Raw genomic sequence first — 16,002 nt, forward strand, 5'->3', positions numbered from 1 at the left:
GTACAGTCCCGTGAACTACAGGAGAACCTCAGCGTTAGAGACACCTCAGGAAGGGAGGTTGTTCGTCACTCCAAAATGTTGGTAACTCTGAACAAAACGTTATGGTTCTTTCAAAAGTTTACAACTGAACATTGACTTAGTACAGCTTTGAAACTTTACTATGCAGAAGGAAAATGCTGCTTTTAACTATCTTAATTTAAAGGAAACAAGCAAAGAAACAGTTTCCTTCCTTTTTTTTTTAAAACCCAGACCAAGTAAACCCAGACTACCCCTGACAGGAGTTTGTCCAGCCTGTTCTTAAAAACCTCCCATGACAGGGATTCCGCAACCTCCCTTGGAAGCCTGTTCCAGAGTTTAATTCCCCTAAGAGTTAGCAAGTTTTTTCCTGATCTCCTTCCCTTTTTTCGTTAGTAGTTTAGGTTTAACACAGGACTGTCCTGTATTTGCTTTTTTTTTTTTTGGTCTTTGTTGCTGCCTCATTGCGTACTTCTGGTTCCAGATGGGGTGTGTGATGGACCAGTGCATTCATAATGCTGAGGTTCTACTGTACGTCCCTAAGACCTCAGGTTTGATCTTGGGTCCGTCACAATTACCCGTCTCTGTAAACCAGACAGCAGCCATGGGGTCCACCGCAGCTCAGCACAGAGCACGGCACAGTTGACGAGCCTACGATCGCTCCGCTTTTCTGCCTCAGCCACTTCAGTACTGCCCGGTACAAAGGGCACAATGCATCCTTGTGCTGCCAAAGACACCTCCCGGCATGCTTTAGCAGGGAAAGAGTTAATGCCACAGACCTGGACACAGCTGCGTCTCCACTCTCCTCACCCAGCCTAGCACCTTGGCTGCACCCCTGGCCTTAGAGCCAGCAGCAGCAAACAACACCGAGCGTTAAAACCTCCAGAGCAACAGGAAGGACGTGTCTGCTGTGCAGAGCACAAGGACATGCCCAAGAGCTGCCCCAGCCCCACTGTTCCCTGCAATGGCTACATGACTGGCCCTGGCGTGACAGCTCTCTCCCTGCCCTTGCGGGGGCCACGCTCCAGAACAGCCCTGAAAAGGGAACCGAAATCCCAGCAGAATCTCGGTGACTCACTCCAGCATCCCACACAGAACAACCCACTGAACCACAGGCAAGGAACCAGGCCCAGCTCCTGGCTGCCCACACCAGATTTCCCCAGCGGGCCACGCCGCAGCTGTAGTCTCACCGGGGCCATCAGCCGGGGAGCCGACTCAGGCGCCAATCAAGTGACGAGACCACTGGGGACATCCCGCCTTACTGCACCTTCAGCCTCCGTGCAATACACCGCTCCGTGCATGAGGCTGTCCTCCGCTAGTGGCTGGCCTCAATCACTACAACAGCCCGTGGCTCAGGCTGCAGCAAGTTGCTTCTTTAGCCCAAGTGGCCAAGGCCTTTGGCTTTGGGACTGAAGGTCCCAGGTTCAATTCAGGCTGCCATATATATGCAGCCACTGTCTGTTACATCAGGGAGCAACAGGGCACAGCAGTGTGTACCAGGTCTGGGCTTGAGGAAACCCAGATGAGGCAGCTTCCGCCCCACTGACCCGGATCTCTGTCACTACTCTGCATCCCGCCCCACTGACCCGGATCTCCACCACGACGCTGCATCCCACCCCACTGACCCGGATCTCCATCACAACCCTGCAACCCGCCTTGCTGACCCAGATGTCCGTCACGACCCTGCATCCTGCCCTGCTGATCCAGATCTCCATCACGACACTGCATCCACCCCACTGACCCGGATCTCCATCACGACGCTGCATCCCACCCCACTGACCCGGATCTCCATCACGACCCTGCAACCCGCCCTGCTGACCCAGATCTGCATCACAACCCTGCAACCCGCCCTGCTGACCCAGATGTCCGTCACAACCCTGCATCCTGCCCTGCTGATCCAGATCTCCATCACGACACTGCATCCACCCCACTGACCCGGATCTCCATCACGACGCTGCATCCCACCCCACTGACCCAGATCTCCATCACGACCCTGCAACCCGCCCTGCTGACCCAGATCTGCATCACAACCCTGCAACCCGCCCTGCTGACCCAGATGTCCGTCACGACCCTGCATCCTGCCCTGCTGACCCAGATCTCCGTCACGACCCTGCATCCCGCCCCGCTGACCCAGATCTCCGTCACGACCCTGCATCCCGCCCCGCTGATCCAGATCTCCATCACGACGCTGCATCCCACCCCACTGACTCGGATCTGCATCACAACCCTGCAACCCGCCCCGTTGACCCGGATCTCCGTCACGACCCTGCATCCCGCCCCGCTGACCCAGATGTCCATCACGACCCTGCATCCCGCCCCGCTGACCCAGATGTCCGTCACGACCCTGCATCCTGCCCTGCTGACCCAGATCTCCGTCACGACCCTGCATCCCGCCCCGCTGACCCAGATGTCCGTCACAACCCTGCATCCTGCCCTGCTGACCCAGATCTCCGTCACGACCCTGCATCCTGCCCTGCTGACCCAGATGTCCGTCACGACCCTGCATCCCGCCCCACTTACCCGGATCTCGGTCAAGACGGAGCATTTCACCAGCTTGAAGTTCTTCCCCATGTTGAAGCTGTTGCTGTGAAAACACACTTTGAGAATCCGCACTTCCTCCTTCTCCAGGTCAATGGGCATGGACACCATGGTGGGGTCCAGGGTCCCACCCAGACTCCGGAGTGAGCTCCCCCGCAGCCGGGTCAGGGCCTCCGGGATTCCCGACATCCTGAGGGGCACGGCGCTGCTAAGAGCACAGCATCACTATCCTGCAGGGACAAAGACACAGGTGGATGAATGAAGAAGGAACAACCCTGGCTCAGGCTGGGCAGGGGACAGGACAGCAAGACAGCTGGGCTCTCAGCAATCACCCCAGGGGCCAGGACCCCCACAGCATATGAACTGAGTTGGGCGGGAAGGGTGGTAGGGAGAGGTCAGCAAGGGGGTGGGTGGGGAACCTGGCCTGGGGCCAGTGGGGGAGAGGCAGGGAAAAAGCACATGAGATGGGGTGGGATGGTGGAAGGGCAGGGAAGGAGAGGGCATCCAACATGGGTGCGGCGGGGAAGCCGGCACACAGGAGATCCCCGAAGCACCCCCCCAGCAGGAATCCTGTCCCATGCATTGTTTACCGGTGGGAATTCGAACCACTGCCCTCAGGCCTGTGCTCCAGCTCACCGCAGAGAGGAGAGAGGCTCCGCAATTCCGCCCCGCGCCGGCAGCCTGGGACGGCGGCATGGGCAAGCCAGCCTGGGAAGCAGGCGTGTGCTCCAGACGGGCCTGTCGGGGCAGGCGGGCATGACGTGGGCTCGCTCAGCCGGCTGGGCGCCGCTCCCCTGAGACGCTGCGGCCGTCCGGAGCACAGAGACGCTGCAGCACCCTGGCCCTGCTCGCTTCACCCGTACAGTGTAAAGGTCCCAGTTCCCTCTGCCCCGGGGCCTGGGCTGCGACCTGACCCGACACACAGCATGAGGCTGTGAGCGCCCGTGTCCTGACCGGGAGCGGAGCAAGCCAGCTGGGCCCGCACCCTCCAGCACGCGGCATTACAGCCGTGGGCAGAGATATAGGAGCAGTCGTGATCCCACCATGCTTAGCTGCTACACTCACCCGTCCCGCCAGCTGCCAGGCCGGTGTAACTTGATGGCTGCTCTATAGCACTCTCATTCATGCAGGATCAGATCTCCTCCACCCAGGGCTTTCTTATCTGCTCATTACTTTCCACCTTGGACCTACACACCCAGCTCCCCCACCCTCCTCACCTGCCCCAGGCCAGATCCTTCCTGCGCTGGGAAACTACGGCCGAAAGTCTGACCCACTGTGATCCTCCAAACCTTGATTTTCTCCCCTCTTCTTTTTAGTCAGTTCAGCCAAAGCCCCCGGCTATGGCTTTGGATTTGGGGTTTTATGCAGAAGGACAAAATGGTGCATTTCCCAGCCTTCCTCAGCAACCCTACAATAAACAAGCCAATGGGCACAGCCTAGCGCTCGCAAGCAACCCTACAATAACAAGGAAGTGCAGACAGCTATGCACTTGCAATCAGCCCTACAGACGGATCACAACCCGGCCCTCAAAAGCAACCCTACCATGACAAAGCAGCGTGCACTGTTGCGCCTTTGTCGGCAGCCCTACAATAATAAACCAGTGTGCACTGTACAGGTGGGTACAATTTTCTAAGTCTGCAGATCTATACATCATGCATCCATCACTATGGGCTAGGTTGTGAGCCCTTTACTGGCATGGGTGAGCAGTGTCACACACAAATACCCTTGTGTCCTCGAAGGGCATTATCTGTGTCAGTAGCTGCTTGTCAGTTCATGGGCTTTACAATATGGCCCCCCAGTGAGACTTTTCCCCTGAACAATATCTTTGCAGTGCCCCTTTATAACAAACCCCTGCAATGCCAAAGCCGACTGTGAGTCACAACTGCCTTGATTTCTTATGACGGGGCATGGCAGAACCAGGAAGCACACACAGATGAAAAATGATTCACCAACTAAATGATTCACCAACTATACCACTGAGGTGCAGCCACCTCTGGGGTGGAGGGCAGCAGCTAACTCACACAGCAGCTGCCCAAGACGAATTGTTTTCCCACGACGCCCAGGGGAAGTGTTTTCATGGCATCACAGAAAGGCAGGGCTGCAAGGGACTTTGAGAGGTTATCTAACGCAGCCCGCTGCGCTGAGACAGGACCTAGTAAACCCAGGCTACCCCTGACAGGAGTTTGTCCATCCTGTTCTTAAAAACCTCCCATGACAGGGATTCCACAACCTCCCTTGGAAGCCTGTTCCAGAGTTTAATTCCCCTAAGAGTTAGCAAGCTTTTTCCTGATGTCTAAGCTAAATCACCCTTGCTGCAGATTAAGTCCATTACTTCTTGTCCTGCCTTCAGTGGACATGGAGAACAATTGTTCACCACCCTCTCTATAACAGCCCTTCACGTAGTTGAAGACTGTTGTCAGGTCTCCCGCTCAGTGGTCTTTTCTCAAGGCAAAACATGTCCTCTTTTTTAACATTTCCTCACAGGTCAGGTTTTCTAAAACTTTGATCATTTCTATTGCTCTTCTCTGGACTCTCTCCAATTTGTCCACACCTTTCTTAAAGCATCGCACCCAGAACTGGACACGGTGCTCCAGCTGAGAGCAGAGCGGGACAGTTACCTCCCGTGTCCTACATGTGACTCTTCTGTTAATACACCCCAGAATGATATTACCCTTTTTCATAACTGTATCGCATTGTTGGCTCATATGCAATTTGTGACCCACTATAACCCCCGCAAGCCCTTTGCAGCAACACTACCTCCTAGCCCGTTATTCCCCAGTTTGGAGTTGTGCATTTGACGTTTTCTTTAGAGCACTTTGCACCTGTCTTTATTGAATTTCATCTTGGTGACTTCAGACCAATTCTTCAATTTGCCAAGGTCGTTTCGAATTCTAATCCTGTCCACCAAAGTGTATGCAACCTCTCCCGGCGAGGTGTCATCGGCAAATTTCATAAACCTACTCTCCACTGGATTGTCCAAATCATTCATGAAAATATTAAATAGTACCAGACCCAGGACTGACCCGTCGGTCCTCACGAGATACGCCCTCCCAGTTTGACAGTGAACCACTGATAACTACTCTTTGAATACACTCTGTCAATCAGTTGTATACCCACATCATAGTAATTTCACCTAGATCACATTTCCCTAATTTGCTTATGAGAATGTCTTGAATGACTGTGTCGAAAGCCCCACTAAAATCAAGACATATCACTTCTACTGCTTCCCCCCAGCCACTAGACCACTGACCCTGTCAAAGAGAGATGGAAGAAGACAATGACAATCCCGGAGAGGCCCTGGAGACCAAGTGACCCTATAGCAGGCCATTCATGGTGAAGCTGCAGTACACGGAAGTGTGAAACGCTTACCCTACAATTGCGTGTGCTCAGTCGCTGGGACAGCCAACCCATTACCTTTCACTAGCATTAAGGGAAACAACCCAGGCTGATGACCAGCGACCAGCTCTCGCTTGTCCTAGTTCGAATTAAAGCCAAATGTCTCGGCCTGAAACGTAAATCACCTCCGATAATGAGGCAGGAGAAGGATCGATCAGCCTAGGGAGAGAGAACTCCCTGGAGCAGAATAAGTGGTTGATGGTCGCTATTCCCCCTGACGCGCAGCAGGGAGAGGACTCAGTGACAGATGGGGATTCTTGCCAAGACTGGATTATTTGGGGGCCCGTGCAGAAGCAGGAATTAAAGCAGAGTTGGGCCAATGCTGCTAAAAAATAATGCCCCACCATCCGCTCCAGTTCGTATTCACTGTTGGGCGCTGGCCCCACCAACTCAGGCTAGCCTGGACCCTGGTGCAAAAGGAAATTTTAAAGTCACATCATTCAAACCAAATCTCCAATTCTTTTGCACACAGGAGAATTTGTGCCATTATCCAATGGAGGGACAGAAAAAAATACCATGTGACTCAGCTGACCAATCACAAGAGTTCAAATACTGAAAATTCTGATATTGCTCACAATCAAGCCACCTTTGGAAAGGGTGAGGCTGGATTTCCTCTAAGACACATGCACTGCATTGTTCTGCAAGGGGATGGCTGGATGCCAGCTGAGGTGCATTAATTGCATTGTTCAGCAAGGGGATGGCTGGATCCCAGCTAAGGTTCATTAATTGCATTGTTCTGCAAGGAGATGGCTGGATCCCAGCTAAGGTGCATTAATCGCATTGTTCTGCAAGGGAATGGCTGGATCCCAGCTAAGATGCATGCACTGCATTGTTCTGCAAGGGGATGGCTGGATCCCAGCTAAGGAGCATTAATTGCATTGTTCAGCAAGGGGATGGCTGGATCCCAGCTAAGGAGCATTAATTGCATTGTTCTGCAAGGGGATGGCTGGATCCCAGCTAAGGAGCATTAATTGCATTGTTCTGCAAGGGGATGGCTGGATCCCAGCTAAGGAGCATTAATTGCATTGTTCTGCAAGGGGATGGCTGGATCCCAGCTAAGGAGCATTAATTGCATTGTTCTGCAAGGGGATGGCTGGATCCCAGCTAAGGTGCATTAATTGCATTGTTCTGCAAGGGAATGGCTGGATCCCAGCTAAGGTTCATTAATTGCATTGTTCTGCAAGGAGATGGCTGGATCCCAGCTAAGGTGCATTAATCGCATTGTTCAGCAAGGGGATGGCTGGATCCCAGCTAAGGAGCATTAATTGCATTGTTCAGCAAGGGGATGGCTGGATCCCAGCTAAGGAGCATTAATTGCATTGTTCAGCAAGGGGATGGCTGGATCCCAGCTAAGGTGCATTAATTGCATTGTTCAGCAAGGGGATGGCTGGATCCCAGCTAAGGTGCATTAATTGCATTGTTCTGCAAGGGGATGGCTGGATCCCAGCTAAGGAGCATTAATTGCATTGTTCAGCAAGGGGATGGCTGGATCCCAGCTAAGGAGCATTAATTGCATTGTTCAGCAAGGGGATGGCTGGATCCCAGCTAAGGTGCATTAATTGCATTGTTCAGCAAGGGGATGGCTGGATCCCAGCTAAGGTGCATTAATTGCATTGTTCAGCAAGGGGATGGCTGGATCCCAGCTAAGGTTCATTAATTGCATTGTTCTGCAAGGAGATGGCTGGATCCCAGCTAAGGAGCATTAATTGCATTGTTCAGCAAGGGGATGGCTGGATCCCAGCTAAGGAGCATTAATTGCATTGTTCAGCAAGGGGATGGCTGGATCCCAGCTAAGGAGCATTAATTGCATTGTTCTGCAAGGGGATGGCTGGATCCCAGCTAAGGAGCATTAATTGCATTGTTCAGCAAGGGGATGGCTGGATCCCAGCTAAGGAGCATTAATTGCATTGTTCTGCAAGGGGATGGCTGGATCCCAGCTAAGGAGCATTAATTGCATTGTTCTGCAAGGGGATGGCTGGATCCCAGCTAAGGTGCATTAATTGCATTGTTCAGCAAGGGGATGGCTGGATCCCAGCTAAGGAGCATTAATTGCATTGTTCTGCAAGGGGATGGCTGGATCCCAGCTAAGGAGCATTAATTGCATTGTTCAGCAAGGGGATGGCTGGATCCCAGCTAAGGAGCATTAATTGCATTGTTCTGCAAGGGGATGGCTGGATCCCAGCTAAGGAGCATGCACTGCATTGTTCTGCAAGGGGATGGCTGGATCCCAGCTAAGGTCCATGTTATGTAAGGGAGTAGCTAGATTCCAGCTACCAAAGGGGGCCAAGGGGAAGGGGCTACAGGTGACCAAACAGCTCTTCTCCATCTTGAACACAGCATTATTCCAAGTGAAGCCTTAGTACATGAGACTTCTGGGTTCTGCTGTGTGCGAGTGCTCTGGCTAGCACGCTTTGTGCATTGCTGAAGCTACAAAACCTGTGGATATGGACCTCTGAATGAGCCTCTGTCCACAAAAACCTCACGAAGCAAGTTCTGTGGCACTGAAATGGCTCCACTGCGCCCCTGCCCTGGCCGGGGGAGATGGACGGGGCGAACTCCTAGGTCTTTTCCATCTCTAGTTTTTATAACGTGACGAGAAACTCCTAGAATGACATTACACTCCAGTGCACAGCCACTGTCCTGCCTGCCACACCAAACCCAGCTGGTTGCTGCTGTTTATACCCTGACACGCTTCACCCCGGGAGGGGAGGGGGGCGATGCACGAAGGAGCTGTCGGAAAAGAACACGTCACTGCAGGCGAAGCGGGAGCATCAGGCAGAGGAAACTATAAGAAGCAGGACTCCTGGGCCAAGAAACGACCAGCAGCAGTGAAGAAGGTGTGTTCTGTGTACCTCAAAGGCAGGGCTGTTGGCATGTGGCTAGTTGCCAGCTATTTCCCTGACAGGGACGAAAGGCCCTGCCCTCGGGTAGCTAACGCTGGGCAGCAATCCACAGCCCGGAGCGTGATGCCGACATTGCAGAATGTGCTGCCGGTGGTTGCACAGTGCTCAGCTGTTATCGGCAACACAGCAGCAAATGAGCAGGGCAAAGCACGGATACTTTTTTTCATAGATATTTAGGTCAGAAGGGACCATTATGATCATCTAGTCTGACCTCCTGCACAACGCAGGCCACAGAATTTCACCCACCACTCCTACAAAAAAAACCTCACACCTATATCTGTGCTATTGAAGTCCTCAAATTGTAGTTTAAAGACCTCAAGGAGCAGAGAATCCTCCAGATACAAGCCTGGCCGGCCGAACGGTCAGGGCACGGGCGTGGCTGGTAGCAGGGGATATCACTATTATTTATTATGCGTCTCCCAGCGGCCCGGGTTGGGATCGGACCCCACGTTGCGCTGAACGTTGAATGGACACGGCCCCTGTCCCGGAGGAAGGTAAGTGACATCCACAGGGCTGAGGGGGGGGATACAATCAGAGAGAGTTTCTCCGTGGGTGTAAATCAGTGCAGCTCTGTCGCTGTCAATGGATGTACACCAGCTGGGGATCTGGCCTTCATGCATCGATGCAATGGCCATCTTTCTTTCTTTCTTTCTTTCTTTCTTTCTTTCTTTCTTTCTCAGAATGATCACAATTCCGAATCAGTGCCAGCTAGTTCCACCTGCCCATGGGGTGCCATGAATGGGCTGAGCCGGGTATACTGAGGAGGGGTGTGAAGGAGGAGTAGGGGGCCCAGCTGTTGAGAAGGGACTTGGAGAAGGGGGACGGGACAGCAAGTGGAGAAGCAGGAGGGAGTCAAGACAAAGGAAGGTGTTAGGGGGAGTCAAAGGCAGCGAGATTAGGGGCGTAGGAATCGCCCAGGGCCAGGGCAGAGCTGAAGGAAGAGGGGAGACACCTGCAATGGAGGAAGCCGGCGGGGGCATGGGGCGGGGAGGCGTTTGCCGGCAGTGGAGGAGAAGGGACCCGTGGGGGTTGAGCCAGGGCTGGCTGATGGAGGGACGCGCTTTGCAGAGGGGCCGAGAGCAGGCAGGAGCGGAGGGAATCGCCAGGCGAGCCAGCGGAGGAGGGAGCGGAGAGAGAGGCTTCCACTGGAGGCACGTGGGAGATGCTGGAGGTGGCGAGGGGGCAGTGCTGGTCACAGGGAACACGGCCAGGGGACACCGAGGGAGCAGCGTTTGGGGGGATGAGGTGGGGTGGGCCGGAGAGCCGGGCCAGGCATGAGGCAAGGGGGGGAGCCGGGCGGCTAGCCCCGTGGCTGAGGCCGGGCACAAGGGGGAGACCCAGCCACGCGCACTAGGCCAGCTCGCGACAGCACGTCCCGGCAGACGGAGACATTTGCTCGTCTCCGGGCCCGTTCCTAACAAGTACAGCCGCTTCCCAAGAGCCGCAGTGGGCTGGAGCCATCCTCCCGCTTCTCAGTTTCGTGCCAGTGAAATGTCTCCATCTGTTCCTCGAAACGCTTCCTTCTGCTGCCTGCTTTTCAGGGTGCAGCTGGCGACGGGTGGGGAAGTCTCCGTTCCGCCTTCGGCACGTTCCTCTTTTCAAAAAGGCTCCTCTGAAATCCACCACAACGAGTCAGCTGTGTGCCGGGCGATGGCCCCTGCTCGTCCCTGAACGGGCACGGCCCGGAGGGGGAGTATCCCTGATGCCACCAGCCTCCCATGGGCCTCAGCCCTGCCCAGGAGGGTGAGAAGGGCAAACAGGTCCAGCGCCCAGTCAGCTGGAGAAGGCTGAAGGCCAGGGAGCAGCTGCCCGCTGGTTCTAAGCCGGAGCCACAGGCCACGAAGGGCTGAAGGAAGGGAAGCAGCTACCACTGATGTCTCCTTGTCACAGCTGGGCCCAGGACTGTGAGAGGGCCCAGCTGGGTGAGGGGTGCACCCCTGGCTAGGACGCTCCCAGCAGAGAGGCTGGGGGAGTCCCATCCCAGAAGGCAGGGCGGGACGGCTGTCCGGGCAGAGGGCCAGTGGAGGACTGACAGAGAGGCCGGAGGTGGCGGAAGATGCCCGAATGCTGCATGTGTTATGTCAACGGCCAAAAGGTGACGTGATTTCTCAGGGTGCCGGGGGGATAGGGACTACGCTTTGGGACTTTTGCACTCGGTTTTGTTCATAAACGATGAGAACGGACTCGGGGAGAAGATTCCATGGAGTTACTGGGGGGCACAAAAGGGAAACTGAGGCATGGAGCCACTTGCAAGGCTGCCCTGAGGTCTCTGGTTTCCACTGATCTTCAGGGGGAGCCTAATCCCGGTCCCACTGAACTGTCACAAGCCAGCATAGCCCAGTTCTCACGTGCCAGCCCTGTCACCTCATCCCCCCTAGTACAGCAACCTAAGAAAGTCAATGCAGCAGGGACTCTGTTAGTAAGAGCATTAACTGTTGCCCTAGGTGTGCCCCCTGGAATTACTTCCTAAGCCACTGTATCCTGCCCGCCCCCGATCCTCCGGTACCCGGGCAGCCACCTCCCAATGGGGACCATGCACCAATGGAGATGCTTTCACCATGCTCCCCGACCAACGTCAATGTCTTCTAACACAAGAGCTAGGCTCACCCACACTAACTGACAGCTCCTTCTTTTTGGATTTCTCTCCCCTCGACAGCCGGGCAGAGCCCAGCTGCTGGCCTTCAGGTGTGTTTATTCTGTTTAGCATTGGATTGGCTTTTTTGTTTTGGAGCTTGGGTGTTTTGTTTTGTTTTGATTTTAATTTTCTGTACTTAAAGAGACAATGCCAACATATAAATAAGAATTTGTCTCCATGCTGTATTCTGCCACTACTTGGAATCTAATGCCAGCAGTAGGGATAGAACTCAGATCCTCCAGCTCAAGCTAAAAGAGAATCTCCATTATCAATTGGCAGTACAGAGCATAGGAGACACAGTTGTGCAGTTCTGACTTCATCCAGCAGAGAGCAATAGTAACACACACATACATCCACACACTTACTTTTCATTACAGTGTATTGTTAAACCTATTTTCTTGCCAATGTTACCAATAACAATAACCATGGATGGTTAAAATTCTCTCTCTTTTAATCATATAGTTTACTGTTGATTCTTTTACACTCTTTGTTTGCTTGTCCATCAGCTTGGAAAATGGGAATCAACAAAGTGAGTATCACTTGGGTTCATAGGGACACACAGTGGGGGAGGTAGTATCTTGTATTCGACCAACTTCTTCCAGAAGTTAAGATTTTACCTCACCCACCTCGTCTCTCTAATATCCCAGATCCAACAGGGCCACAACAACACTGCAGATAACTTGAGTTCATAGTCAACTACAGGCTCAGGTGATCAACCACCCATGTTTGGGCTGCAAACATTCCAGAAGAATGTTTCATTGTTTGCAAACAATTGTATCTGGGAAATGACACAGAAACCCTTCTATTTAGTCTCCTTCGCCCCCCCCCCCCTTTCTTTTCTATTTTGTAAATTTGAGGCTGGATCTCTGCTGAGATAGCTTCATGGCCCCACGTTTGCACCAGATCTAAATTTTGGAACAACCCCAGCGACACGGGTTAATTAAAAAGAAATTAGCAAAAGAGCCATAATCAGTGTGGAATTTCAGACCAAAATTAGTGAACCCGGCCATTGAAATCTATCTTGAGCCTCAAGGCTGCTGTCCCTGGTCAGGACAAGGGAGGAATAAAGGGGGCTCAAAAGGGAATTGCACCTGTGGTGGGCTTGCATAAATTCAAGCAACGGCAGGAAATCTACTCAGGTTTGGCGAATTGAGCCATCATTTGTGGGGGAACGTGGGAAGGGCAAAGGCATTAGTCCCCATCTCAGACAGCTGGAGCTGAAGACGGGATCAGTGCAAGTGTAACATGGTGGCAGTGTGTTTTGTGTCCCTGTCTAGTGGCTGGGCCACTGGAGGATAAAAGCCTACTACTGCCGGTGGGTTCCTCCTTGAGCTCAAGTGGCAAAGGTCTGTGTGACAATCCTGAGAACCACTTTACAGGGACAGGCCTGGGTAGAAAAGGCCCCAGTCCTGCAACATGCTGAGCACCCTCGACCCCCGGGACCTGGGAAGCATTCAGCAGCTGGCAGGATCAAACTGCTGCGGGAGAGGCCTTCCCGGTTTTTCTCAGCCCAGCCCTCGGAAGACTGGCGGGCTGAGGAGCATGCCTCGTTGTCTGTGAGCTGGGCAGGGCTCTTGGACAGCAGCTGGTATAATGCCCCCCCACCCCACCCCACCCCCCACCCCCCGAGGGAGATGGAGAGCCACGCTCAGGGGGACTGGGTTCCAGTGGCATTTCTGAACCTCATTGGCAGAGCCGAGTGTGGGGTCCCCTGGATGGATGGCGATTCAAGTCAGCCTTGAGTGGCATCAGCAAAGCCGTGTACATGCACAGCAAGGGAGACAAACATACACAGCTGAGAGGCAGTGTGGCCTAGTGGATGGAGCACTGGTCTCGGACTCAGATGACTGGGTTTTATTTCCCGCTCTGCCTCCTGGGTGACCTTAGGCAAGTCACTGTGCTGCTCTGTGCCTCAGCTTCCCCATCTGTAACACAGGGATCATGACGTTGACTGCCTTTGTAACGCGCTTTGAAATCCACTGATCGAAAGCGTTACCGAAGAGCTGGATTTATTATTTTTTCTTGCCTGCACCATGCCTGGTTCAGAGCAGCCCTATTAACCCCTAGCTGCCACAAAGACAGCAAAATAACTCATTTGACTGCAGGCCAGGATGAGGATTTGAAAACACATCCGTTGCATTCAGCAGCGAACCCGCCGTGGGGAAAGAGCTCAGCTAATTCCCTGTAAATTTTTCTGGCTATTTAATAGCTGGATAGATTTTAATAACTCATGATAAATAAAAACAATCTGCAGATGGAGGGAAAATAGGCTGTCATAACGGCCAGAGTGACGCACTGGCAGGTGTGGCCTTTGCTAATTATAAGGATGCAGAGAAGGCCCAACGGAGGTGAGACACCGGGGAGCCTGCATGCGTCATGAATACAGTTCTCCTTTCATTTCTGCTAACAGCTCTGACAAAAGAGGATTCAAATATTTTTATTATACACACACAACCACAACAATGCAACTGCTACCTCCACAATCCACACGGACAGAGGCCATTTAAAACTGGCAAAATCGGCCAGATTAGCAGCCCACGACGCTGAAATGCCCATCCACACCGGCAGCACACAGCGTGGATCATCAGTCCTGCTCACGATCATCCACTTCTTCATCCACGGACACCTTTGTATCTTCTCCCCGGCAGCTCCCTACATCCTCCTCGAACTCACCCCTAAGCCATCCCTCTTCCTTCCAGTCCCTGCCTCAGACCCTTTTGTTCCATGATGACCCCAAGACTGGGAAGGGGCAGGCAGGGGGAGCTGCGGAGTTACATGGATCTGATAGTCTTTCTCCCCATGTTGCTTTTGAGGCTGCAGGCTCCCTGGGGCAGGGACTACATCGTCCTATGGGTTTCTGCAGCACCTAGCACAGTGGGGTCCTGAACCCAATTGCAGCCTGGGTGCAACCACCATGGCAATAATACGAGCATGGGCACATTCCTCATCTGCCCCCAACTCTGACACAGAGCCACCGCTTCTAAGGGGTGGAGTTCAACACCCAGAGCATCATCACTGATCGGCCCCTCCACAGACACTCCCAATTAATACCCAAAGTGACTGTTACACGGAGGATGTGGATGCCACTCTACCTGGAACTGGACTGAGACCCAGCAAACTCATTTCACTAAGTCACCAAGCAGTCACTTTGCTAGCAAGTTTGGATCACCACTGGCCTTAAGAACGTAGGCATGGGCAGACTGGATCACAGGTCGTCTAGCCCAGTATCCTGTCTCCGGCAGTGGTAAGCACCAGCTGCTTCAGAGGAAGGTAGGAGAAGCCCTACCCTGGGCAGCTATGGGGTAACCTGCCCACAGGGGAAGATTCTTCTTTACTCCTAGTAGTTAGGGCCTGATGCAGGAAGGGTCAGATTCCCTTCCCAACACTTGGATAGGGGTTTGTTTGTTTTTATCATCTTTATTCTAACTCTGGATCTCCTTGTTATCCATGGAAATGTCCAATCCCTCTTTGAATCCTACTAGGCTTCAGTTATATCTTGTGGCAATGAGTTCCACAGGCTGACTGCACACTGTATGAAAAAGTATTTCCTTTTCTCACTTTTGAATTTGCCACCTTTCTGTTTCATTGAACACACCTTTGCTCTTGCATCTCCTTTTCTATGAGATTTTTTCCATACCTTCAATCATTCTCAAGTAGCCTTGGCTGTATGTGAACCAGCAGCCTAGAAACAAAAGCCTCTAGCCCACTGTTCACCAGTCCTCCCTGACTGTCTGAGCATTTTCTCCTCTGAAGTATGAGTCGATTCTTCCTGCTTTACTGGGGTCTTGTGTTTACGGTATCAGTCCTGCCACTGAATCACTATGTGGCCTGCAACAAACCCCGCCCTGGCTTTGTGCCTCAGTTTCCCCACTGGGGAAATGATAATCCTTGACCGTCTTTGAAAGCAGTGCCTTTATGCAGCCTCATGTTCCCCATGCACTCAGAAAGCATTGTGGTCACAGCAGCAGGGAGGGGCTAAAAGTTTTGCTAACTTTGGTGACTGAGCTATTTTCCCTAGCCGTGTCAGTGAGTAAGGTCAGTCAGCAGGCAGTCGGAACAGTTGACACCAGCTCCATTCAGAGCAGCAGAAGAAAACGTCCCCCAGCAGCCTGCCTGCTCCGAGAGCTGTTTTTATTTGTCTTTCTGTGCCCGTGCGTGCTCTTTTTAGCTTTCAAGGAGGAATAATGCAACCCCCACCCCCACGGCCCCTAGTTGGGCTGCCCTCCCATCTGCCGACAACATACACCAGCAGAGTCAATGCCTCGGTGCCTGGGCCAGAGGCTGACTCATTAGGTGCAGCCTGCGTCGGGGGTACATTGTTTCACGTAACGCACGGTTTAAAACAAATCTGCTCACCCCAGGCCCTGGCTTTTGTCCACCTGAGTCTCCTCCTCCGTCTTTATCTCAGCTGGCTCCCTCCCCCAGCGCCAAGGCTTTGGGCATGCTAGTTAATTCCTGGAATTTAATCTCTTCAGCAATATCGCCTCCCCGGCACTCCAGGTTCATACACAACGT

The 16,002-nt window shown here is 53.1% G+C and overlaps 1 protein-coding gene across 5 annotated transcripts in view; it reads right to left on the minus strand.

The window, feature by feature from the left end:
• The window catches only part of PTK2B (protein tyrosine kinase 2 beta), a 105,849-nt gene that overhangs the window by 50,226 nt on the left and 39,621 nt on the right, over positions 1 to 16,002 (minus strand). For all 5 annotated transcript variants that reach the window (XR_013345532.1, XM_077812315.1, XM_077812319.1 and 2 more), the window contains exon 2: positions 2,536 to 2,783. Coding sequence is in view for 4 of the 5 variants with exons in the window: in XM_077812315.1 (XP_077668441.1) it covers positions 2,536 to 2,742 (207 nt within the window). In the remaining variant the exon portion in view is untranslated. The remainder of the gene's footprint in view (positions 1 to 2,535; positions 2,784 to 16,002) is intronic.

This window comes from Eretmochelys imbricata, chromosome 3 (genome assembly GCF_965152235.1).
Source record: "Eretmochelys imbricata isolate rEreImb1 chromosome 3, rEreImb1.hap1, whole genome shotgun sequence".
NCBI lineage: Eukaryota > Metazoa > Chordata > Testudines > Cheloniidae > Eretmochelys > Eretmochelys imbricata.